Genomic DNA, 26,931 nt, shown 5'->3' with positions numbered 1-26,931 from the left:
TGTCAGACCCACTGGAGAGTATGGGGAGAATTATGGGCTTATTCAAGAGGTTCAAGGTCTTCTTGGGCTATAAGTGCATGTGGGAAATGCAAGGTGTTTCTGGTGAATGAGGCGGGTCGACGAGCCAATTTGGGGGTGTAGCCAGGGATAGATTTAGGTACTTTGGGGATACAGGTGATGGGGGAGTAGGCGACAATGCACAAATGGAACCTAACAAAGTTAGTGAAGGAGGTAAAGGAGGACTTTAGGAGATGGGATACATTACACCTGACACTGGCAGGGAGGGTCCAGGTGGTAAAAATGAATGCCCAGTCAAGGTTCCTATTTGTATTCCAGACTTTCCCAATCTTCATTCCGAAGGTCTATTTCCTGAAACTGGACACAGCGATTTCAGAGTTCATATGGAGGGGGAGGTACCTAAGGTGAAGAGGGCCCTGCTGCAGATGCAGAAAGGGGTTTGGCATTACCGAATCTGCTGCAGTATTACTGGGCAGAGAAAGTGAGGCAGTGGTAGGAAGTAGAGAGGTTAGGATGGAGGAGGAGTCCTGCAGGGGGTCCAGCCTGAGGGCTATGGTGACAGCGGGGAGGTGGGACGGGGAGAGGCTGGGGACGGACGGATGGGGGGGGGGGGGGGAACCGCAAGTGGTGAGGGTCAAGGAGAGAAAAGAGGAGTTGGGGTGGGAAGGGAGGAGATAGGATGAGGCAATGCACAGGATGAATTTGACGACCTTGTGTGCGAGAATGAGTTTGATACAGTTTAAGTTGATACACAAGGTGCACATGACTCGGGTGAGGATGAGTGGGTTCTTCCAGGGGGTGGCAGATGAGTGTGAGAAGTGTGGGCAAGGACCAGCGAACCATGTGCATGTGTTCTGGGGTTGTAAGCATTTGGAGAGATACTGGGAAAGGATGTTCGACATGCTATCGAAGATTGTGGGGTTAGAGGCCAGGCCGGACCCTATGGTGGTGATTTTTTTTGGGTATCGGAAATGCTGGAGGGGAGGAGGTCTGATGTGGTGGCCTTCGCTTCTCTAGCTGCCTGGCTAAGGATTTTGCTGGAATGGCAGTCAACAACGCCGCCGAGTCTGGCGGCCTGTCCAGGGAACCTGGACTCCCTCCAGCTGGAGAAGATTAAGATGAATTGAGGGCTGGGACTACGGTGCTGAGGACCCGGGTTTGAATCTCGGTCCTGGTTCACTGTCTGTGTGGAGTTTGCTCATTATCCCCTTGTTTGCTTGGTTTCACTCCCACAACCCAAAGCTGTGCAGGTTGGGTGGATTGGCCTTGCTAAATTGCCCCCTAATTAGGAAAAAAAATAATTGAGTACTGTAAATTTGTTTTTTAAAGTTTGACTTGTGGGGATCGGCGGAGGGCTTTCAGACACGGTGGGGACTGTTCATGACCATATTTGAGGAATTGTTCATCGGGGAAGGCAGGGTTGAAAAAGGGGAAAAACTTGTCCAGACTATAAACTGTGAGATGTGGAGAATGTTCTCTGATCTATTTATGATCTTGTACTTTGGAGTATGTTTGGAATAAAAAAGATTTACAAGAAAAAGAATAGAGGCATTTAAAATCAGGAAGGGTTTGCAATAGGGGTTAATAAGGAGAAACTGTTTCCAGTGGCAAGAGTGTTGGGAACCGGAGGAGGACACCGACTAAAGCCAATTGATAAAAGAACCAGCGGGGTTGGGTGATGAGGAAACTTTTAATGCAGCATGTTGTTGTGATCTGGAATGTGATGCCTGAAGGGAAATATTAAAATTAACTGCTTTAATTAAATCAGTGACAATGTAGGCTTGAATGAAAAGAACCATATGGGCGGTCATTTTCTGCTGCTATGCAAGGCAAGTTGGGTTTGTCATGTTAATAGATTTATTATTGCTTCTTGTCTGAAACAGTATTCGAGTCTTTATGGTTAGTTATGTACTTGGGATGCGAAAAGGATCATCTGCCGTCACTCCAATTTAGTTTTGCTGGGCATCCCATATCTCCACCCCTGTCCCCTCCCCCATCTGTGGGAGGCAAAATTAGTGACCCAGTTCGGGGACCCTCTACCAAAAATGCATCTATCATCATAAAAGTTTTTAACCAGAAGCTTGCCTTTCTATTATAATCCAAGGTTTTCCATAAAAAAAACTCTGAACTCCAACCCTTTGAATTAAAATGTCAGGCCACTAGTTCTTCCTGATTCTATCACCTCAAAAAACCTATCCACTTTTGTGTTATCTGAATAACGTTGCCCCTCCAGGCTCAAAGTCTATGCATGTAGATTCCTGCATTTAGGCTGAGTATTTTCCTTTTTGCCAGTTGCTGAATCTTCTCTATAGACACAATCCCAGCCTCAGTGATGGGGAAGCCCATCACATCAGAGCAAAAGACAAGGCTGTAACATATTTGTAACAACCTTCAACCAGAAGTGTCAGTTGGATGACCCGTCTGGACTTCCTCCGACAGTTCACAGCTGGTCTTCAGCCAATTAGATTCACTCAGCGTGATATCAATAAATGGCTGAAGACACTGGATGCAGCAAAAGCTATGGGCCCTGACAACATTCCAAAAATACTAATGAACATTTGTACTCCAGGACTAATTGCGCCTTTAGCCAAGCTGTTCCAGCACAGCAGCAACACTGACATCTACCCGGCAATGTGGAAAACTGCCCAGGTATGACGTCCACAAAAGGCAGGCCAAATCCGCCTGGCTAACTGGCTAATTACTGCCCCATCACTCGACTCTTGATCATCAGCAAATCATTATATCGGCGGTGCTATATAGCAGCACTTACTCAGCAATAAACTCCTCACTGTTGTGTTTGGGTTCCGCCAGGGTCACTCAGCTGTTGACCTAATTACAGCCTTAGTCCAGGCAAGGAAGAAAAAGCTGAACTCCGGAGGTAAGATGAGAGTGACTATCCTTAACATCATAGCAGCATTTGACTGAATGTGGGAACAAGGAACCAGAGCAAATCTGAAGTCATTGGGGTGGGGGGAAGGAGGAGGAGGAGGAGGAAAGAACTCTACTGGTTGAAGTCATACCTTGCACAAAGGAAGATGGTTGTGGCTATTGGAGGTCAATTATTTCAATCACCGCATCGCTGCAGAAGTTCCTCTCGGTGGTATGCTAGGCCCATCTTCAGCTGCTTCATCAATGGCCGTCCCTCCATAATAAGATCAGAAGTGGGGATGTTCACTAATGATTGTACATCGACCACCAATGCATAGCGGCAGCAGTATGTACCATTTACATTATGCACTCCAGCAACTCACTAAGGCTCCTTCGACAGCAGCTTTCAAACCTGCGACCTCTACCACCTAGAAGGACAAGGATAGTTGATGTATTGGAAGACCACTACTTGGATGTCTCCAGTCACACGCAATCCTCACTTGGAGCCATATCCCTGTTTGCCTTTTTGTGGAAGGATGTGGTGGAATTGGAGGCAGTTCAGAGAAGATTCACTAGATTGATTCTGGGGATGAAAGCGTCGATGTCTGAGGAGAGATTAAACTGTTTGGTCTTATGCTTGCTGGAGTTTAGAAGGCTGAGAGGGGATGTGATCGAGGTGTATAATGTATTAAAAGGGATTGATAGATAAAGTAAACATAGACCAAATGTTCCCCCTTGTAGGGCAATCTAGAATGAGAGGTCACATATAGGTTGAGAGCCGATAGATTTAGAATTGAGAAGAGGAGGAACTACTTCTCGCAAAAGGGTGGTGAATTTGTGGAACTTGCTGCCCCATAGTGCAGTGGAATCTGAGTCATTAAATGGTTTCAAGGGGGTGATATGTTTCTAATTTAATAAAAAATGGGTTAAAGGGAAATGGGGGACAGGTAAGGTGGTGTATTTGAGACCAGGAAGAAATCAGCCATGATCTGATTTAATGACGGAGCAGGGTCAAAGGCCTGAATTGCCTACTTCTCTTAATTTCTATGTTTCTTCACTATCACTGGGTCAAATTCCTGCAGTGTTCTCCCTAACAGCACAGTGGGTGTACCTACACCATTTGGACTGCAATGGTTCAAAAAAGTAGCTCACCATTACTTTCCCAAGGACAGTTTGGGACAGCCGGCGATGCCCTGTCCTGTGAAAGAATATTTGAAAAAGATTATTGAGTTGAGATGACCTTGATGAGTTAAGCCACATTCAGATCAGGCACAATTTTATTGAATGGTGGAGCTGGCTTAATGGGCCAGTTGACCTACTACTGCTCCTATTATGATCCAATGACCAAGACCTTGCATAACCTGATGATCATGCATTGGTTTTCGTGTTGAACATTCCAAACGTGTTTGTTCGGCTGCAGTGAACTTCCCATGAACTTTTAAGTTCAATGATCACTCCCAAGTTGCTTTCCCTTCCTGACATCTTTTAATCTCTGATATATTCTGTAAACACATTATATGCACCCATGTAACTAAGCACATGATGTAGTTTGGATGATGATACAAATGCCATAACATTGAAGTGGTCTAAGTTTATTAAACAGTACTTCAGTCAGGTCAGTCTGCAGGATGGCATTGTTTATACTCTATTGAACACTTTCCTCACTTGCTTTGCAGGGTCACACAAATGCAGTGCGTTGTTTAAGATTTAGCCCTGATGGACGGTGGATTGCTGCTGCTGGGGATGATAGCACAGTGAAGGTACTTATGCAGAGAGCTTTACACAGAAGTGTAGGGCCATATCACTTGATGTGACTAATGTCACTAAGGAATTGGCTTATTGCATTTATCTGAATTTATGTATTGACTGGGAACTTTGCTGTTAAATGGTTGTCTTGTCCAGTAAAACTGATTTTCTTGAAATCAGAATCGTTTCTTCGTGTCAGTTGTTTTTTTCAGCAAATTATAAACACAAAAGGGGATTTGTTGAATGATAAATCATATTGCAAGATTGTGGAAAATCTTGGCAATGCACTTTTTTTTCATTTCACACTCCTTCAATTGAAAGGAAAAGTTAAAGATAGTCATTGTAAGTTTTTTGATTCCAATTGATATGAGTGTAACATGAATAGTGAATCCACAATTTGCCTATCATTTGAAATCCATTAGCAGTTACAGCCGAGAGGCTGTATTGTTGGTTGGTTTGCAGGGAGATTATTTCACTGGTGTGGTAATCTTCATGGATATAAAGGATGAAGATCACCTAAGGGATAGTACTTTTATTCATAGAGCTCACTTTCTATTCAGTATTAAAAAGTAGATCTCCCATGCCACTGTAGTAGGTTGAAATAATTTGATACGGGCACGAGTGTTTAGTTTTACCGCGTAATTAGATTATACTGATGTCAGAGACGGCTCGGTTTTCTAATATACGATATGGATGAAACATCGCGTAGTTTCAATAAATGTTTTTTCACCTCAACAAAGACCTGCTGGATTAGTCCCATCCCTGACTAAAGCTGAAACCTTCATGCTAGATCGGCTCAGTTGATTGCAATGTCAGCTATGCCAAAATCTTGGAACTCCCTAGTTTAGCAGTATTGAGAGAGCACCTCAACTATACGGACTGCAGTGGTTCAAGGAGGAGGATCACCACCATCCTCAGAGTGATAACTAGGGTGAACAATTATCACAGCCTTATTACTGATGTCAATATTTGGAGATTGTGTTTTGTTAAATTCAATACTTGTTTCAACCAAAGCATCCGTCTCCAGGATTGTGGAACTCTGGACTAACAAATATATGCCACAAAAAAATTTAAATCCATTCAAAATATCCTAATGATTTCAAATACGGTTACTCACTATTATAGTGAACCATAATGATTATAATAATGAATGGTGGAGTAGGCGCCAAGGGCCGAATGGCCTCCCTGCTATTTTATATGTTTCTACAACTTACTAGCTGATTAATTATTCTGAATCTGTGAGGTAGAAGTTACGTTACTTTCAAGACTGCCAAACCATTTAAAATATTTTCCAGTATGCAATAGTGAGGATATTTAAGAAGAAAAAACACTCCCTTGAACTTTCCCATTCCATTTTATGGTACATTCTCTGGCAGCAGAGAGGGAGACTATTATCTACATTAAACCAATGTATGTGTCTTGGAAGTGCTTGTTGCTGAGTCTCCACACCAAAGTTGGAAAATTCACCAATTTGTCAGTGCTGAAATCCCTTGTCTAATGCAGGCATTGTCGAACTCGGGGGTGTGACCCATGGGTGGGTCGCGGGCAGATGTCTGGAAGGTCGTGGAGCCGTCTGTCGCAATGCTCCCGCACGCGCAAATCCGCGTAAGAACCGGCTTTTAATAATGCCGGCTGCGAGTGGCCTTCAAAATGGCCAGGAACAGATAAAAAAAATCAGCCGCACCTCGCATGCGTGCCCGACCATCGGGGCGCATGCACAGTGTGGCCGCATTTTTTTTTAATATGGTCGCAGCCTCTTTTTCTTCAAGTTTGAGGGACCAAAGGGGCCCAAAACCATTTTCTCCATTTTTGTCAGCAACAAACAAGGTAAGAGAAAATGGTGGCTCGTGCAGGTCGGCTGGCGTGGGTTGCGAAGGGTGGGTGGCGCAGATCGGCCGGGTTTGATCCCAAAGGTTGGCTGCTTGGTAAAAATGGGTCTCAGGAAAAAAAGTTCGAAAAACACTGGTCTAATGGGTACACAAAGTTGCCAAATAATGAGTCATGCTTTGTACATTTAGAAAATAAATATACAAAAATCAAGAGGTCTGATTAAGTTAATTTATTAATATTAAAGCTACCGATGGGTCTATAGGTTTTATTTGCCAAAGATGTTGGCTTTCTACCATTGAGAAATAATAATAATGAAAGATAGCTGTCCTGTACCTATCCATGAAGTTGGAATGAGTTGCTACCTTTATTGATTTTCTCCTTTTTTATGCTCAGCTGTGGGATTTGTCGGCGGCAAAAATTCTAACAGAATTCACGGATCACACTGGACCTGTCAACACTGTGGAGTTCCACCCCAACGAGTATCTGCTGGCTTCAGGCAGCTCAGACAGGTCAGAATGGTTGCTGCTTTTAGATCAACTATTGTCTACAATTTGGATCAACGGAAATTGAATCTAGTTTTTGTCCTTTCAGTTTTGAGTTGTTAATCATTCTTTACGGTGATGGTGTTCAATTTATTTTGATACTAGCCTTTTGTGTACATAAATAGCACAAATAGTAGCCTAAAATCAAAATAAACTTTCGCTCCAATATAGCTTTATGTGGTGAGTTTAAAATGTATCTCGTGTGGACTTGATATGCTTTAGAGATAGATGATATAAAAGGTACAAAGTTGTAATTAGCAAGTGACTGAATTCAAGCCTCTAGGGAACTTTCCCCACTTCTATTTCTCTGCCATTCACTGATTGACTTTGGTTATATATATTTTTTTCTTGGATGCCCTCAATGTATGCTGTCAGCCATGGTTCAGTTGTTAGGATTCAGTTGTTTCAGTTCCCAAAACCAGTCCAGTGCTGATGTAATGTCACAGGTGCCATGTTGAAGATAAGACGTTAAACTGGGGCCCACTTGCCTTGTCAGGTGGACAAAAAGACCCATTGTGAAGATCGGCAGGATTTTGATGCCTATGCTAAAGCTGCTATATAAATGCAGGTAGCTAATTTGGTCCCTGCACATTAAAAGGATCCGTCTCCGGGCTACCAGGGAGGCAAAGGCCAGAACGTCGGCCTCTTTCGCTTCCTGAACTCCCGGATCGTCTGACACACCAAAGATCGCTATCTCTGGACTCGGCACCACCCGCGTGTCCAAGATCTTGTACATTGCCTTAGCAAAACCCTGCCAGAATCCCTTAAGAGCCGGGTATGCCCAGAACGTATGGACATGGTCTGCAGGGCTTCCCGCACACCTCGCACATTTATCCTCAGTCCCAAAGAGCTTGCTCGTCCTGGCTGTCTTCATGTGTGCCCGATGGACCAAACTGAGGCTCCCTCCACACCCCTGTGCCTTCTCCACTGACCCCAGATCTTTAATGCTGCCACCACCACCGGACTGGAGGAGTAGCGGGCCGGCGGGCAGAGGTGCCGTTACAAGTGCCCCTAGGCTGGTACCTTTACATGAGGCCGCCTCTAACCGCTCCCACATCGGCCCCTCCCCCAATACCCATTTCCTAATCATGGCTATGTTAGCCGTCCGATAGTAGCTGCAAAAGTTCGGCAGCGCCAGCCCACCCATTCCCCAACTGCGCTCTAGATACAGTCTCTTTATTCGCAGGGTATTATTTGCCCATGCGAATCCCGAGATGATCTTGTTCACCTGCTTAAAGAAGGACTTAGGGAAAAAGATGGGAAGGCACTGGAAGACGAACAGGAATCTGGGGAGAACCAGAGAACCAGGAATTTTGGGGCCTCACGGTAGCATGGTGGTTAGCATCAATGCTTCACAGCTTCAGGGTCCCAGGTTCGATTCCCGGCTGGGTCATTGTCTGTGTGGAGTCTGCACGTCCTCCCCGTGTGTGCGTGGGTTTCCTCCGGGTGCTCCGGTTTCCTCCCACAGTCCAAAGATGTGCGGGTTAGGTGGATTGGCCATGCTAAATTGCCCGTAGTGTAAGGTTAATGGGGGGATTGTTGGGTTATGGGTATGCGGGTTACGTGGGTTTAAAGTAGGGTGATCATTGTTCGGCACAACATCGAGGGCCGAAGGGCCTGTTCTGTGCTGTACTGTTCTATGTTCTATAACCGTCATCTTAACGGTCTGCACCCTCCCCGCTAAAGATACCGGGAGCATGTCCCACCTTTTTGAAGTCCCCCTCCATCTGCTCTACCAGCTGAGATAGATTAAGCTTGTGGAGGGCATCCCACTTCCGAGCCACCTGTATCCCTAGGTACCGAAAGCTCTTCTCTACCATCTTCAGCGGAAGCTCTCCCAGTTTCTCTTCCTGACCTTTAGCTTGGATCACAAACATCTCGCTTTACTTCTCGTTTAGCTTGTACCTCGGGAAATTGCCAAAGTCCCTCAGAATCTGCATGACCACCTCCATCCCTCTAGTGGGTCCGGGACGTACAGGAGCAGATCATCCGCATAAAGCGAGACCTGATGCTCCTCCCCGAACCAGCCCCCGCCAGTTCCCTGACGTCTGCAGCGCTATAGCCAGCAGCTGTATCGCTAGGGCGAATAGTAAGGGGGAACCCCAACCTCGTTCCCCAGTGGAGCCTAAAGTATTTCGACCTCGCCCTGTTCGTGCACACACTTGCCACGGAGGCCTGGTAGAGTAGCTGGACCCAACCTATGACCCCTTCACCGAACCCGAACCTTCTTACCGCCTCGCACAAGTACTCCCATTCCACCCGGTCAAAGACTTTCTCTGCGTGCATCGCCGTCACTACCTCTGCCTCCCCTCCTTCTGAGGGCATCATGATGATGTTTAGGAGCCTTCGTACATTAGAGTCAATTGCCTGCCCTTGACGAAGCCTGTCTGATCCTCCCCTATCACCCCAGGGACACATTCCTTAATTCTAGCAACCAACATCTTGGCTAGCAGTTTGGCGTCTATGTTCAGGAGCGATTTCAGTCTATAAGATCCACACTGTCGCGGGTGTTTCTCTCGTTTGAGGATGAGTGAAATCGAAGCCTGTGACATTGTTGGGGGGAGGGTCTCTCTCTCTTTGGCCTCATCAAAGATCCTTTTAGGAGTGGGCACAGCAGTTCCGAAAGTTCCTTGTAGAATCCTACAGGGTAGCCATCTGGCCCTGGGGCCTTGTCTGACTGCATGTTCCCTAGCCCCTTTACCATCTCCTCCAGCTCTATCGGGGCCCCAGTCCCTCCACCAGATCCTCTTCCACCTTTGGAAACCTCAGTTGGTCCATGAATTGCTTCATCCTCTCCCCTCCTGGCAGGGGCTCTGTCTCGTACAATTTACTGTAGAACATCCTAAAAACATTGTTCACTCCCTCTGGGTCTATGACCTTGTTGCCCTCCTTATCCTGTATTTCCCTAATTTCCTTGGCCGCCTCCCTCTTGCCAAGTTGGTGCGCCAGCATTCTACTCACTTTCTCCCCGTACTCTTAAACAGCCCCTTTGGCCTTCCTCTGCTATGTTACCGCCTTCCCCGTGGTCAGCAGGTCAAATTCCGCCTGCAGCCTCCGGCGCTCTTTCAGTAGCCACGTCACGGGTGTCTCCTATCTGCTCTGAGTCTGAGTATCTCCTCAATTAGCCTTTCTCTCTCCACTCTTTCTTTCTTCTCCCTATGGGATCTGATAGAGATCAACTCCCCTCTGATAACTGCCTTCAGGGCCTCCCACACCGTGGATGCCGCTACCTCCCCCGTATCATTAGTTTCCAGGTAGTTTTTTTTTAATAAACAATTTTATTGAGGTAGTTTTTGGCTTTAGAAACAGTTACAGACATCATCAGAAAGGAAGCAAAAAAGGCAAAAATGTGCAAACATCCACGTACTTTCAATACTTCCATCGTACCGTATTGCACAAGCTCGCTCCCCTCCCACCCGTACTACCCGCCATATTTTCCCTCCTACTCTACTCTACCCCCCCCCCTCCCCCCACCCCCCTGCTGACGCTCACTCTCCCGCAAAGAAGTCAATAAATGGTTGCCACCTCCGGGTGAACCCCTGCACAGATCCCCTCAAGGCGAACTTAATTTTTTCCATCCCCAGGAAACTTGACATGTCCGCAAGCCACCACTCAGTCTTCGGGGGCTTTGAGTCCCTCCACGCCAATAATATTCGTCGCCGGGCTATCAGGGAAGCAAAGGCCAGCACATCGGCCGCTTTCTCCCCCTGGACGCCCGGGTCTTCCGAAACCCCAAAAATTGCCACCCCTGGACTCATCACCACCCTTGTTTTTAGCACCTGGGACATGACCCCCGCAAATCCCTCCCAGTACCCCCTCAGCTCAGGGCATGCCCAAAACATGTGCACATGGTTCGCTGGTCCTCCCGCGCACCTAGCGCATTTGTCCTCTATCCCGAAAAATTTGCTCATCCGAGCCACCGTCATATGGGCCCGGTGAACGACCTTAAATTGGATCAGCCCGAGCCTAGCACATGTCGCGGTCGAGTTTACCCTACTCAGGGCCTCTGCCCATAGCCCATCCTCCATTTCCCCGCCTAGCTCCTCCTCCCATTTAAGTTTCAGTTCCTCTGTCTGGGACCCTTCCTCCCTCATGAGCACCTTATAAATACCCGAGACTCTACCCTCCCCTTCGTCCCTCCCAGAGACTATTCTGTCTAGGATCCCCATTGGCGGGAGGCGCGGGAAAGATGGGACCTGTCTACAAACAAGGTCCCGCAGCTGTAGGTATCTAAAATCATTTCCCCTTACCAACCCAAATTTCTCCTCCAAGCTCCTCAAACTCGCGAAGCTCCCTTCCAGGAACATATCACCCACCCTTCCCGCCCCTGCTCGCCGCCATACTCCGAACCCCCCATCCATACTGCCGGGGGCAAACCGATGGTTGTCGCAGATTGGCGCCCAGACAGACGCCCCCATCTCCCCCACATGCCTCCTCCACTGGCCCCATATCCGCAGGGTCGCCACCACTACCGGGCTGGTGGTGCACTTGGCCGGCGGCAGCGGTAGAGGAGCCGTGACCAGGGCTTCCAAACTGGAGCCCCTGCACGAAGCCGCCTCCACCCGCTCCCAAATAGACCCCGTACCCACCATCCACTTCCTTATCATAGCGATGTTGGCCGCCCAGTAATAATTGACCAGACTCGGCAACGCCAGCCCCCCCCTCGCTGCGGTTCCTCTCCAACATTGCCTTCTTCACCCGCGGAGACTTTCCCGCCCAGACAAAGCTCATGATCAGCCCGTTAACTCTTTTGAAGAAGGACTGTGGGATAAAGATCGGGAGGCACTGAAAAATAAACAAAAATCGAGGGAGGATTGTCATCTTTACAGTCTGCACCCTCCCTGCCAGCGACAGCGGGAGTGCATCCCATCTCCGAAACTCTCCCTTCATTTGCTCCACCACCCTGGCCAAATTTAACTTATGCAGCCTGCCCCAGTCTCGTGCCACCTGGATTCCCAAATACCGGAAATTTTCCTCAACTAACCTAAACGGTAGCCCTCTCAATCTGTTCTCCTGGCCCCTTGCCTGTACCACAAACATTTCGCTCTTGACCGTATTTAATTTGTATCCTGAGAACTGGCCGAACTCCCTCAGCATTCCCAGTATAGTTCCCATCCCGGCCACTGGGTCCGACACGTACAGGAGCAGGTCGTCTGCATAAAGAGAAACCCTATGTTCAACCCCGCCCCTCACCATCCCCTTCCAACCCTCTGCGGCTCTCAGCGCAATCGCCAGCGGCTCTATGGCCAGCGCAAACAGCAGCGGGGAGAGCGGGCAGCCCTGCCTGGTCCCTCGGTACAACCTAAAGTACTCCGACACTTCTCTGTTGGTCCTGACGCTGGCCCTCGGGGCCTGATATAATAATTTGATCCAATCCACCAATCCCTCCCCGAACCCAAACCGTCCGAGCACCTCCCATAGATATTCCCACTCCACCCGGTCAAAGGCCTTCTCGGCGTCCATAGCCACCACTACCTCCACCTCTCTACCCGCCGGGGGCATCATTATCACATTGAGCAATCTCCTCAGATTGGCCGCCAGCTGCCTACCTTTCACGAACCCCGTTTGATCCTCCCCAATCACCTGCGGTACACAGTCCTCCATTCTACCCGCCAGTACCTTTGCCAGGAGCTTGGCATCTACATTAATCAGGGAGATTGGCCTGTAGGACCCGCACACCTCCGGGTCTTTACCCCGCTTTAATATCAGAGATATGGTGGCTTGTGACATCGTCGGCGGCAGGGTCCCTCTGTCCCTTGCCTCATTGAAAACCCTCGCCAAGACTGGGCCCACCAGCTCCGAGAACTTCCTATAAAACTCTACTGGGTATCCATCCGGCCCCGGGGACTTCCCCGACTGCATGGCCTTTAGGCCCCCCAATACCTCCTCTACTCTAATCGGGGCCCCCAGCTCTTCCACTCGCCCCCCCCCCCAACTGTTGGGAATGTTAACCCATCCAGAAACCTTTTCATCCCCTCCGGTTCTTCTGGCGGCTCCGAAGTATACAGCTTACGATAGAAGTCCCGGAATACCCTATTCAATTCTACCGGATCCTCCACTTTGTGCCCCCCCTCGTCCCTCACTCTACCTATTTCCCTGGCCGCCTCCCTCCTCCTAAGTTGCTGCGCTAACAGTCTGCTAGCCTTTTCCCCATACTCGTACACCACTCCCCTCGCCTTCCTAAGCTGTTCCACGGCCCTGCTCGTGGATAGTGCCCCCAGTTCCGCCTGTACCCTCTGCCTCTCCCTGAGTAATACCTCCCCCGGGGACTCCGCGTGCTCTTCATCTATCCGGCCCATTTCCCTGACCAATCTATCCATCTCTGCCCGGTCTGCCTTGGCTCTATGGGCCCCAATTGAAATCAGCTCCCCCCCGCACTACTGCCTTTAGCGCCTCCCACACGGTCGCCGCTGAGACCTCCCCAGTGTCATTCACCTGCAGGTAATTTTTTATACATTTCCGAAGCCTCTCGCAGATCCCCTCCTCCGACAGCAGTCCCACATCTAGCCTCCATTGCGGGCGTTGATAACTCGCTCCCCCGAACTGCAGGTCCACCCAATGCGGGGCATGGTCTGAAATGGTAATTGCTGAGTATTCCGTGTTCTTTACCTCCCCCCTACAGTCCCTGCTTAGCACAAAGAAATCTATCCTGGAATATACTTTGTGGACGTGCGAGTAAAACGAGTAGCCCCTTCCTGTTGGCTGTCCCTCTCTCCAGGGGTCCACTGCCCCCATTTGCTCCATAAACCCTTTCAGCTCCCTTGCCATTGCTGAGAGTCTACCCGTTCTGGGACACGACCGATCCAAAGTCGGGTCAAGGACCATGTTAAAGTCCCCTCCCATTATTAGCCTGCGAGAATCCAAGTCCGGGATCTTCCCCAGCACTCTTTTAATGAAGTCCACGTCATCCCAGTTCGGGGCATATATATTCACCAGCACCACTCTTCTCCCCTCCAGCCTGCCCCGTACCATCAGGTATCTGCCCCCCACTGTCTGCGGATATGCCCTCTGCCTCAAATTGCACGCGCTTGTTGATCATGATTGCCATCCCTCTGGACTTCGAGTCCAAGTCCGAGTGGAAGACCTGGCTAATCCAGCCCTTCCTTAGCCTGGTCTGGTCTGACACTTTCAGATGTGTCTCCTGCAACATAATTACGTCCGCCCTCAGGGCCCGCAAGTGCGCGAACACCCGCGCCCTCTTAACCGGCCCATTCAGTCCCTTGACGTTCCAGGTGATCAGCCTGGTCGGGGGGCACATCCCACCCCCCCCCCCCCCCCCCCCCCCCCCACCCCGCCGGTCAGCCATAGCCTTTCTCGGGCCGGCCCCTGACCCGTGCGTCGCGCCCTTCCTGGCCCGCCCTATAGCTGCCTCCACCCTCGACCTCCTTTCCAGTGCCTATTTCAAGTCCCTCTCCCGTCAGCAGAACAACCCCCCCCTCCCCTAACCCCATCCCCCGATACCCCCACCCCTGCCATCTACTGGCTGTAGCTTTCCCCCCCATCTGACTTCCTTGACTAGCCAATCTGCTAGCCCGGTGACTCAACACTCCGGCGCCTTCCTGTCCCATTCCCCTTGTTTCCCCGCCCTCCTCCCCACCCACTGGGGCAAGCCGGCTCCAGTGTCTTCCGCGAGCTGCACAAAAAGCCCAAACAGAAAAAAAAAAAGGGAAAAAACATAGAAAAAAGAGAAAAAGCACATAAATGTCCATGAACAAAGGAAAGAGTCTCAAATGTTCCGCTTGGCCCCATTGGCCCTGCAAACCGTTGAGCAGCAGTCCAGGCACATTCGGCGTTCCTCCCCACAGAAATCCTCGGGCCCTAACTCGCGTCCTTGGGGCCTCCTTTCGGGACCAGCCCCCGGTCCCTCACAAAATCCATCGCTTCTTCGGGCTCGGAAAAGTAGTGGTGTTGACCCTGGTGCGTGACCCATAGCCGAGCTGGGAACAGCAGACCAAACTTCACGTGCTTCTTGAACAGCACCTCCTTGACATTCTTAAAGGCTGCTTGCCGCCGAGCCACCTCCTGGCTTAGGTCCTGATAGATGCGGAGCACACTGTTATTCCACGTGCTGCTCCTGGCGCTCTTTGCCCACTGCAGCACCCGCTCCTTGTCCACGAACCTGTGGAACCTAATCACCATCGGGCGGGGGGGGTCCGCCCAGCCGCCCCTGCCTTGCCTGCACCCTGTGTGCCCCCTCCAGCTCCAGCGGTCGCGGAAAGGCTTCGGCCCCCATCAGCTGCTTCAGCAGGTCTGCTACAAACGCTGCAGCATCAGCTCCCTCCGCCCCCTCCGGGAGGCCGACCATCCTCAGATTGTTCCTGCGGGCTCTCTTCTCCAGCTCCTCCACTCTGTCCAGCAGTCTTCTCTGCCGCTCTTTCAGGCCGTCCACTTCCAGCGCTGCAACCGTTTGCGCATCCGCCTGCTCCTCCACCGCTTCTCCCAGCTCCTTGACTTTAACATCCTGGGCGTCCAGCCTCTGGTTCAGCTGATCCACCGCTTTCTGGATTGGGTCCAAGCTGTCCCGCTTCAGCGCTTCAAAACTGGACTTCATTACCTGGAGCATGTTATCCAGCGCCAGCTGGATTGCTGAATCCGGGTTCCGTGTGTCCGCCATCTTAGGTCCCAGGTAATTTTCTTCCGGTCCTTGTCTCTGTCCCTTTTTCTCCTTCTTCTTCTGCCTTCTGGAATCCCGCTGTTCCATATGCCGCAGCCCGCTCCTCAGCACCTCCGCTGCCGCTTTCCTTCGCCCAGCTCCTTCAATTTTACCTCCTGGGCATCTGAAGTGGGTCCAAGCTGTCCCTCCTCAGCAACTCCAAACTTTTTCTTTTTCCCTTTGTCCTGGAGGAAGGAAGGTCCGTGGGTCCGCCATCTTACCCTGCAGGTCAGCTTCCTCCTTTCCTCCGTCTCTCTCTCCTTCCTCCTCACCTGCTGGCCTCCCACACTCTCATCTTCTGCAGCCCGCTCTCCTCTTCTATTGTTTCCAGGTAGTTTTTAATGTTCCTCCTTATCAGCCCACAAACCTCGTCGTCTGCCAGCAGCCCCACATCTAGCCTCCATAGTGGGGACCAACCTCTCGCCACCCCAAGACGCAAATCCACTCAATGTGGAGCATGATCGGAGACTGCAATGGCCGAGTATTCTGGCCCCTCCACCCCAGGGATTAGCGCCCTGCTCATCACAAAGAAATCTATACGGGAGTAAACCTTGTGGACATGGGAAAAGAAAAAGAACTCCTTCGCCCTCGGTCATGTGAATCTCCATGGGTCTACGCCCCCCACCTGTTCCATAAATCCCCTCAGTTCTTTAGCCGCCGCTGGTTGCTTTCCCGACCTGGGGTTTGACAGGTCCAATACAGGGTCTATGACTGTGTTGAAATCACCCCCCATAATCAGATTGTGAGTCTAAGTCCGGAATTTTACCCAGTGTGCATGTCATAAATTCCACATCGTCCCAGTTCGGGGCGTAAACGTTCACTAGCACCACCTGAGTACCCTGCAGCTTCCCACTAACCAGTATGTATCTGCCCCCCCCTTGTCAGCCACAATATTCCCTGTGTCAAAAGCCACCCATTTGCTGATCAGGACTGCCACTCCTCTGGTCTTTGAATCCAGCCCTGAATGGATCACCTGGCCCACTCACCCATTTCTCAATCTTATTTGGTCTGCACGTTTTAGGTGCGTCTTCTGTAGCATGGCTACGCCTGCCTTTAACCCCTTTAGGTGCGAGAACACACGAGCCCTCTTGACCGGCACATTCCACGTGATCAGCCTGGATGGGGGGCTAACCCCCCACCACCTCGCCTGCAGCCCCGTGATCCCAAACCCCGAAGTCAAGCACCTGCTTAACACTGGCTCTCCCCCATTACTCTTCCGTGAGTCAGCTGACCCTGGCCGTTCCCGCCTCTGTCTCCGATTAGTCAGATGCCTCGTTTTTTTGGGCCCCTCCTTCCCTGTGGAAAGCCCAGCTTATCTGCTTCAATGGCCCCCAAAGAACATTTCCCACCCCTTCTCCCCACGAAACAACAACAAACCCCGGGCACAAACCCGGCCCCACAAAAGAAACTTCTCCGGCTGCCAGGAGAGCAGCCCTATGTGTCGGGCCCCTCTCCTCCCTCTGCGGCCGAGCTCTACAAAAGTGGGAAACATGGCCTAAGACACAGGGAACAAACAAAAATAAGAGGAAACAACATAATGTCGCTCCCTCCGGCTACTCGGCAATTACCATCCCCAGCAGAGTAACGTCCCAGTGTGGCTTTCCTTTAGGTTGAGTCTAACTTTTCTTGCATGATAAAGTTCCATGCCTCGTCCGGTGTATCAAAGTAATGGTGGCGGTCTTGATACGTGACCCACAGCCTTGCCGGATGCAACAGCCCGAACTTCACCCCTTTGCTGTGGGGGCCGCCTTAGCCCGGTTGAATCCAGTGCGCCTCTTGGCCAGTTATGCTCCCAGGTCCTGGTAGATGCGGATTACGCTGTTCTCCCACCTGCTGCTCCGCTCCTTTTTAGCCCATCGCAAGACTCGTTCCTTATCCGAGAAGCGGTGGAACCATACCACTATGGCCATCGGCGGATCATTCGTTTTTGGGCTTCCTTGCAAGGACTCTGTGCGCCCCATCCAGTTCCAGAGGCCGAGGGAAGACTCCTGACCCCATCAGGGTCCCCAGTAACGTGGTCACGAATGCGCTAGCGTCTGACCCTTCTGCACCCTCAGGTAGGCCCAGAATGCGCAGGTTTTGCCTCCTGGACTGGTTTTCAAGGTCTTCCAGCCTCTCCTGCCGCCTCTTATGTAGGGCGTAGTGCGCCTCCACCCTGACGGCCAGGCCCAGTATCTCGTCCTCGTTATCCAAGACCTTTTTCTCAATCTCCTTGATCGCCTTCTCCTGCATTTTCTGGGTCTCAACCATCTTCTCCATTGAGTCCTTCATTGGAGCCAGCATCTCCGTTTTCAGGTCAGCAAAGCAACTTCTAAGGAACTCCTGCTGTTCCCGCGACCACTGGGCCCACGCTGCCTGATCCAAGCCAGCCGCCATTTTCTGTTCCCGCGCCTGTTCTTGCCGCTCGTTTGTTTGGCCATCCTGCTCCTGGTCCCCTCCATAAACTACTGTGGGGAGCCTTCTAGCGCCGTTTGCCTGCCGATTTGTGCCGAAAAGGGGCTGTCAAAGCTTCTTGAAAGGGTCCATTAGCGGCGGGAGCTGCTGAAAACGCGACCTACCCGCGCATGGCTGCCACCGGAAGTCGTAGGGATGAACTATTGATTCACTCACTTGTCAATGCAATTCATGAATTGTTCTTATTTCAGAAATGATAAATGTGTTGGCGGAGTGATGTAGGAAAACCAGATAAATAATTGAAGCCAGAGGACTGTTGTAAAATTGTAAAATCTGGATGAACTTTCATGTTGAAATACATATGTGTAGATATAATTTTCTTGATTCATCTAATCTAAAGGGAGCTTGCATATGGATACAATAATAATTGGAAAGACAGTTCATACTTTGCATTAATGTTCCATAACAATGTATGTCTCTTTGTTTTTCCCCTACTTTCAGAACGATAAAATTTTGGGATCTAGAAAAATTTAAGATGGTGAGCTGCACGGAAGTAGAGAGCACACCTGTCAGGTATGAGGGGTTATGTTGAGAGGGTTGTTATGTTTATTAATGGCATTGCAGCTAATGGTTTCTCGGAAACTGTAAATGTGTGTATGGTGCTGGATTGTGTGTTGGATGTAAGCCCTTTGGTTGTTTTGAACTTTGGAAATTTACATTTAGTGCATTGGTGATAATGTGTCCATACTACAAATGTGCCAACAAAGGTTGTTTTAACCTAAAAAAGAAGTGAAAAATGCTGGAAATACTCAGCAGGTCAGGCAGTATCTGTGGAGAGCGAAACAAAAGTTAATGTTTCCGTTCGATAACCCAGGTCGATAACCTTTTATCAGAAGGTCATCAAACTGAAATATTAACTGTTTCTGCTTCCATAGATGCTGCCTAACCTGAATTTCTCCGACATTTTCTGTTTTATTCCAGATTTACTGCATCTGCAGAACCATATTCACGTGACACATTTTTAAGACCATTCTTTTAGGCCTAAAGCCAATGGGGTTGATTTTTTTATATTTCCAAAGGGTGATATATGTGCTTGATTTGGCCCCAAATTAAATCTTTAAATAAACTATTACAATGGAATAAAGTAAAAACTAATAACAGTCAAGAATTCATAATAATTGGGGCTTGCACGGTAGCACAATGGTTAGCACTGCTGCCTATGGTGCTGAGGACCCGGGATCGATCCCGGTCGCGGTCACTGTCTATGTTGAGTTTGCACATTCTCCCCATGTCTGCATGGGTCTCACCCCCACAACCCCAAAGATGTGCAGGTTAGGTGGATTAGCCACTCTACATTCTCCCTTATTTGGGAAAAAAATAATTGGGTACTCCAAATTTATTTAAACAAATAATTCATATGAACTATCTAAATTGATTTATTTTCTAACATTATATAAAATGTATATTTCACCCATATTAATGATCTGGCATATATGTTTTAATACATTATTAATTGATCCTCAATTTCATTAACATTTATACATTTACCATGAAATTTAATAATTAACATCTCCAGAATTATTCTTTGGTGCTGAAACGTCTGGGCTTTGACCACTGAAAACCTAGGGTTGATTCTCATGAGGTATATGGAAAAGTACAAAATTTCCGCCGAAAATCATGGGATGGACTTCTGAGATTGGATTTTACAGGAATATTGTTATGGGCCAGGGTTTAGAGAACCCCAAAGTATATCATGGAGTTCACCTGACCCACAATTATTAATAGATTGTGGTATGGGGAGCACAGGGCCCATTCTGCAGGTGTGGTACAGCAGAAATCAAAAAGCATTTTTTAAAGCACAACAATGTTTATTCTATGAACTCAAGTTAACCTTTTTAAAACATACAGTGAACATCTTAGCAACCATCAATTCAAATACAACCCCCAAAGAATACAACACTAAGTAATCCTTAATAACCTCCCAAACAACATCCAGAAGACAAAAGAAACATCTTTTAACAGAAGCACGTCAGGTTTACATTCACTACTAAGAGCATTTATAATTCTGAATTCACCAAATGATCAAGAGATAGTCTTTTCATGGCAGAGAAAACAGCAGTACACCTGCTTTGTCTGGCTTCAGCTACAACACTGAAAACAGAACTAAAACACACCCTGCAACAAACAGCCGAAAACTGACAGACAGCCCAGCTCCATCCACACTCTGACATCACTGATAAACACCCATTTCGTAAAGGTACTCTCAAATGACAGTATGTACAGTATTTTGTTTTTGTAGTAGTTCTGGCCTGCTGTTTTCTTCCAGTATTGGATGGCCTATTCTGTTGGCTGACATATGTGCAAAATGTATTTTCTGCCCCCCATTTTCTACCTTCTGAAGCTTGTGATTCATGCAGTGTTATTTTCCATGCATCCTGCCAATAGTTTGTTCACGTGACTGCAATTAGCCTAGGATGCTTGGTATTGGCAAGCTGTTTGCAGGGGTTAACAGCACAGTCAAAACTGATCCTGCCCTCGCCTTGCATTCATATACATGATCTTTGCAGTAGGGCTTTGTGCTTGTAATTGGGAATCCATATTAATTTCCTCCACTCCCAATTTTCAGCCCCGGACTAATGAGGCTAACTGTAGTGTCTTAACCCTGCGCTAGTAGTACGATGTTCTGTTGACTAAGTATGCTTTGATAAAGGGTGCCCTCTTCTGTTGAGTGTAAATTTTAACCACTGTTCATGTCCTGATGAATTCATTTGGGGCAAGAATGAAATAATTTGCTCCAGTTGCCATATAATACCATGAGATTGATGCAGCTTTGAAATAATTGTGAGGAATTAATGAGTTTCAGCTAAGGAAAATATTCTGCAGTTAATGCCTTTGTCTTCTCATTCTTCTTTTATTCAAGGTGCATCTTATTCAACCCAGATGGCTCTTGTCTGTACAGTGGTTCTCAGGATTCGCTGCATGTCTATGGCTGGGAACCTCCCCGGTGTTTTGATGTACTGCCAGTTAACTGGGGTAGAGCAGCAGACCTTGCCATCTGTTCCAATCAATTGGTATGTTTTGCACATGCATGTGTATAGAGCTGCAAGAACTGCCCAGATAAATCCCAATCCTTAAATGGTGCAGCATATATTGGTGTTAATAAGAATTATGATGCCAAGAGGAAATCGCTCAGCTGAGAAAATAGAAAGAAAGTAATAGATGAATGATGGAAGCATGTATATTGAGATTTGTAAGGATATCGGTAAATTACCAGTGCACAAATCTCAGAGGGTTGTGGAACTGGAGGAGATTACAGAGATAGGGAGGGGCCAAGCCATGGAGAGATTTGGAAACGAGGATCAGAATTTTAAAATCAAGTCATTGCTTTTTTAAAGTAACTTTAGAGTACCCAATTATTATTATTTTTTCCAATTAAGGGGCAATTTAGCGTGGCCAATCCACCTAACCTGCACATCTTTGGGTTGTAGGGATGAAACAAAATCAAGACGTCGTTTAATCTAAAATCAGCGTAGGTCAGTGAGCACAGGGGTAATGGATGAATATCATTTGGTGTGAGTTAGGACATGGGTAGCAGCATTTTGGATGACCTCGGGAGGGTAAAATGTGGGAGGCGGGCCAGGACTGCTTGAGGATAATCAATTCTGGTGGTAGAAAAGGCATGAATGAGGGTCTCTGCAGTGGCTGAGCTGAGATGTTATCGCGGTCTTGCTGACTGTGTACCAATGTGGTTGAAAGTTCATCTTGGGGTCAGGTATCACACAGTGGGTAGTGAACAGTTTGGCTCGGCCCCAGACAGTTGTCAGAGCGTTGGCGAGGGTAGCGAAATGAAGCCTGTGCGTACAGATGAGAGCAGGACAGAGCTTGATGTGGTCCAACCAGATCTGATGGCGAATGGCTAAATTAGTCCACCATAATTGTCCATGTCTGCTTCCCTTGGATTTAAGGAGCAGAGGTGAGGGCCACACTGGGTGAGAGATAGAAATGATTTTAACAGGCACTAAACTGTCGAAGATGGAGCTGAGAACATGGTTGAGCAGATTTATAGGTGCACGAATGCAAGGCGACATGGTAGCACAGTGGGGGTGGCACGGTAGCACAGTGGTTAACACTGTTGCTTCACAGTCCCAGGGCCCCAGGTTCAATTCCCGGCTTGGGTCACTGTCTGTGCAGAGTCTGCACGTTCTCCCCTTGGCTGCGAGGGTTTCTTCCGGGTGCTCCGGTTTCCTCCAGCATGTCCTGAATGACGTGCTGTTAGGTAATTTGGACATTCTGAATTCTCCCTCAGCATACCTGAACAAGCACCGAAGTGTGGTGACTAACGGATTTTCGCAGTGACTTCATTGCCATGTTAATGTAAGCCTACTTGTGACAATAATAACAATTAATATTATTAGGTGACTAGAGGGCCAAAGGCTTGACAATGTGATAAATATGAGAATGACTAGAGCGAGGGTAGGTCCGATCAAGGACAGTAGCGGGAGATTGTGTATTGAGTCTGAAGAGATAGGAGAGGTATTGAACAAGTACTTTTCTTCAGTATTTACAAACGAGAGGGGCCATATTGTTGGAGAGGACAGTGTGAAACAGACTGGTAAGCTCGAGGAGATACTTGTTTGGAAGGAAGATGTGTTGGGCGTTTTGAAAAACTTGAGGATGGACAAGTCCCCTGGGCCTGACGGGATATATCCAAGGATTCTATGGGAAGCAAGAAATGAAATTGCAGAGCCGTTGGCAATAATATTTTCATCCTCTCTGTCAACATGGGTGGTACCAGGGGATTGGAGAGTGGTGAATGTCGTGCCCCTGTTCAAAAAAGGGAATAGGGATAACCCTGGGAATTACAGTCTTACTTCAGTGGTAGGCAAAGTAATGGAAAGGGTACTGAGGGATAGGATTTCTGAGCATCTGCTTGATTAGGGATAGTCAGCACGGATTTGTGAGGGGTAGGTCGTGCCTCACAAGTCTTATTGACTTCTTTGAGGAGGTGACCAAGCATGTGGATGAACGTAAAGCAGTGGATGTAGTGTACATGGATTTTAGTAAGGCATTCGATAAGGTTCCCCATGGTAGGCTTATGCAGAAAGTAAGGAGGCATGGGATAGTGGGAAATTTAGCCAGTTGGATAATGAACTGGCTAACCAATAGAAGTCAGAGAGTGGTAGTGGATGGCAAATATTCAGCCTGGAGCCCAATTACCAGTGGTGTACCGCAGGGATCAGTTCTGGGTCCTCTGCTGTTTGTGATTTTCATTAACGACTTGGATGAGGGAGTTGAAGGGTGGGTTAGTAAATTTGCAGATGATACGAAGCTTGGTGGAGTTGTGGATAGTGAGGAGGGCTGTTGTCGGCTGCAAAGAGACATAGATAGGATGCAGAGCTGGGCTGAGAAGTGGGAGATGGAGTTTAACCCTGACAAGTGTGAGGTTGTCCATTTTGGAAGGACAAATATGAATGCGGAATACAGGGTTAATGGCAGGGTTCTTGGCAATGTAGAGGAGCAGAGGGATCTTGGGGTCTATGTTCGTAGATCTTTGAAAGTTGCCACTCAAGTGGATAGAGCTGTGAAGAAGGCCTATGGTGTGCTAGCGTTCATTAGCAGAGGGATTGAATTTAAGAGCCGTGAGCTGATGATGCAGCTGTACAAAACCTTGGTCAGGCCACATTTGGAGTACTGTGTGAAGTTCTGGTCACCTCATTTTAGGAAGGTTGTGGAAGCTTTGGAAAAGGTGCAAAGGAGATTTACCAGGATGTTGCCTGGAATGGAGAATAGGTCTTACGAGGAAAGGTTGAGGGTGCTAGGCCTTTTCTCATTAGAACGGAGAAGGATGAGGGGCGACTTGATAGAGGTTTATAAGATGATCAGGGGAATAGATAGAGTAGACAGTCAGAGACTTTTTTCCCCAGGTGGAACAAACCATTCCAAGGGGACATAAATTTAAGGTAAATGGTGGAAGATATAGGGGGGATATCAGAGGTAGGTTCTTTACCCAGAGAGTAGTGGGGGCATGGAATGCACTGCCTGTGGAAGTAGTTGAGTCAGAAACGTTAGGGACCTTCAAGCGGCTATTGGATAGGTACATGGATTAGGGTAGAATAATGGAGTGTAGATTAATTTCTTCTTAAGGGCAACACGGTAGCATTGTGGATAGCACAATTGCTTCACAGCTCCAGGGTCCCAGGTTCGATTTCGGCTTGAGTCACTGTGTGGAGTCTGCACATCCTCCCCGTGTGTGCGTGGGTTTCCTCCGGGTACTCCTGTTTCCTCCCACAGTCCAAAGATGTGCAGGTTGGGTGGATTGGCCATGATAAATTTCCCTTCGTGTCCAAAATTCTACGATCTATGATTAACCTAGGACAAAGTTCGGCACAACATCGTGGGCCGAAGGGCCTGTCCTGTGCTGTATTTCTCTAAAAAAAAAAAAAAAAAAATTTTTTAAATTGGGAATTTGAAAGGATAGTTCTAGTGAGCTATGGGGAAGAGTTCTTTTAGGCCTGGATACAGAAGGAACGAAGATGTGGAGAGGGATGTGGGTGGAGACTGAATCAAAGAATCTTAACCGCTATCATCAAAAAACAAAATGCTGCTCATTCGTATCTTAGTAATGATATCCTGTCTGCATTTTCTTATGTAACAGTAGTCACAAAATTTCAACGTATTCCATTGTGTATGAAGCAGAGACCTGAGGCACATGACATAATTACCACTTGTTCTTTGTGGCCATAATTCAGGAAAAATTAGGTCGGCCAATGGAAAGGGTTCAAATAAGATTTAGTCTTGAACCAGCTGAACTGAGTAGATGCTAAAAATAACTAAATCTAATCTTATTGGAAGAAATTAATTTTGAGATATGATTTGAATCTTTTAAGATTCTGAAAGAAATCAGTTGAATAGATGCAGATCCAGGGGGTATTATTATGAGGAGGAAAACAAGGACATGTGCAACATATTGAGTACTGGACATCTTTGGCAGAATCTTTGGCTCACCTAGGTGTTTTCCCATTGATTTTCTTTTTTCCTTGTTCCCATTTAGTCTAGAAATCAGGCCATTGTCAGATTGGGAGGGGAATCAGCATTGCTGGAACATCAATAGTTTCCTGCTGTGTTTGGCAGCAGAGAGGATTCAACATAACACAGAGAACTGGCTTTGAGTGAAATTAAACCTATATTGAAAATTAAAGTAACACAAAAGTAGTTTTAGATAGAAACAGGCCTGTTGCAAAAGAAATAAAACATTTTGGCAGGAAGATTGAGCAGAGGCTATATAAAATAAAGAGTGCAATTCTAATGCGTGGCAGAGCAGAGGGACCTGGGCTATTTGTGCACAGGTCATTGAAGGTGGCAACGCAGGTAGAGAGCATGCTCTGTTCAAAAGGCATACTGGATCCTCGACTTTAATATATAGGAGTTAAAATCTGTATTAAACACTAGTTAAATTGCATATAGTTCTGGGCATCACACTTTTACGTACGTGAGGACATTAAAGAGGGTGCAGAAATGTTTCATGAGGATAATTCCAGGGATGAGGAACTTCAGTTACCTGGATAGATTGGAGAATCCAGGCCTATTCCCCTTGGAGAAGAGAAGGTTGAGAAGAGATTTGATGGAAGTATTCAAAATTGAGTCATTTGACAGCACATGGAGAGAAGAACCAGATGACACCGATAAGGTGATTGGTAAAATAAACAATGGCAACATAAGGAATGCACTGCTCAGGAATGTACTGGAGGCAGATTCAATTGTCTTTCAAGAGGAAATGTTCAGAGATACGGGTAAAGGCCGGGGTGTGACACTAGGTGAATTCCTCTTGCAGAGAGCTGGTACAAACACAACGGGCTGATGGTCTCCTGTGCCATAATGGTAGTGCAATAAATGGAAATGGGGAAGGGACTGAATTGTCTCACTTTTTGATGAACAGTACAGTTTTGTGACGTGTTGCAGAGGAGTGCTGGGAATTGTTGAGCTCCTGGTAGGTAACATTGTTATATGGATGTCTGAGATATGTTAAACATTGACTGCACTGGAGCTTCCACAACTCTTCATGCCCCTTCACAATGATAAGGCAGAAATGCCTCAGGCAGTGCAGGAATTTCCAGAAAAATATTTGATGCTTTGCACTCCGTCCTGAATATCAAGTGCACTCTGACCCAGCAGGTTTGATTTGGGTTAGGTGTGTATTGTGGCACTGTATTTTGAAACATTAAAATTGTTGGTCCCATTTAATACAACATTCATGCGTGAAGAGGAAGTTTCAATAATGACACCAATGAAAATAAAATTCTGCACATGCAGGATGAATATTGACCATGACATGTGCATGTGCTTATTGAAGGTAGCCCCACACCTTGATAGAATTGTTGCTCCACGTCAGAAAGTTTCTCATTGAATTAGGAAAACAAAAATAATAAATATACACATGTAATTTTATGATTATGTTACAGGGACTCTGGAATTTTATATTGGTAGCACACGTGGCTAGCACTGTCGCTTCACAGTGCCAGGTTCCCAGGTTCGATTCCCTGCTGGGTCACTGTCTGTGCGGAGTCTGCATGCTCTCCCCGTGTCTGCGTGGGTTTCTTCCGGGTGCTCCGGTTTCCTCCCACATTCCAAAGACGTGCAAGGTCAGGTGGATTGGCCATGCTAAATTGCCCTTAGTGCCCAAAAAGGTTAGGAGGGGTTAGTGGGTTATGGGATAGGGTGGAAGTGAGGGCTTAAGTGGGTCGGTGCAGACTCAAAGGGCCGAATGGTCCCCTTCTGCACTATATGTTCTATGTATCTATGAGAGGGGATTTCAGAAGTAAAACAATTGAGAATCCCTATTCTACCATTCACTGCAAAAGTTCTATTTCAATTCACTTGGTG

The 26,931-nt window shown here is 47.7% G+C and overlaps 1 protein-coding gene across 2 annotated transcripts in view; it reads left to right on the top strand.

Moving 5' to 3' along the window:
* Nucleotides 1-26,931, top strand: part of katnb1 (katanin p80 (WD repeat containing) subunit B 1) — a 74,862-nt gene that overhangs the window by 20,708 nt on the left and 27,223 nt on the right. For both annotated transcript variants that reach the window (XM_038807014.1, XM_038807013.1), the window contains exons 6-9: nt 4,563-4,646; nt 6,856-6,971; nt 18,553-18,624; nt 20,972-21,122. In XM_038807014.1, the coding sequence (XP_038662942.1) occupies nt 4,563-4,646; nt 6,856-6,971; nt 18,553-18,624; nt 20,972-21,122 (423 nt within the window). The remainder of the gene's footprint in view (nt 1-4,562; nt 4,647-6,855; nt 6,972-18,552; nt 18,625-20,971; nt 21,123-26,931) is intronic.

Source organism: Scyliorhinus canicula, chromosome 9 (assembly GCF_902713615.1).
Source record: "Scyliorhinus canicula chromosome 9, sScyCan1.1, whole genome shotgun sequence".
NCBI classification, from domain to species: Eukaryota; Metazoa; Chordata; class Chondrichthyes; order Carcharhiniformes; family Scyliorhinidae; genus Scyliorhinus; species Scyliorhinus canicula.
Note: the sequence above shows the minus strand (reverse complement) of the source record. Positions and strands in the feature narration are given on the sequence as shown.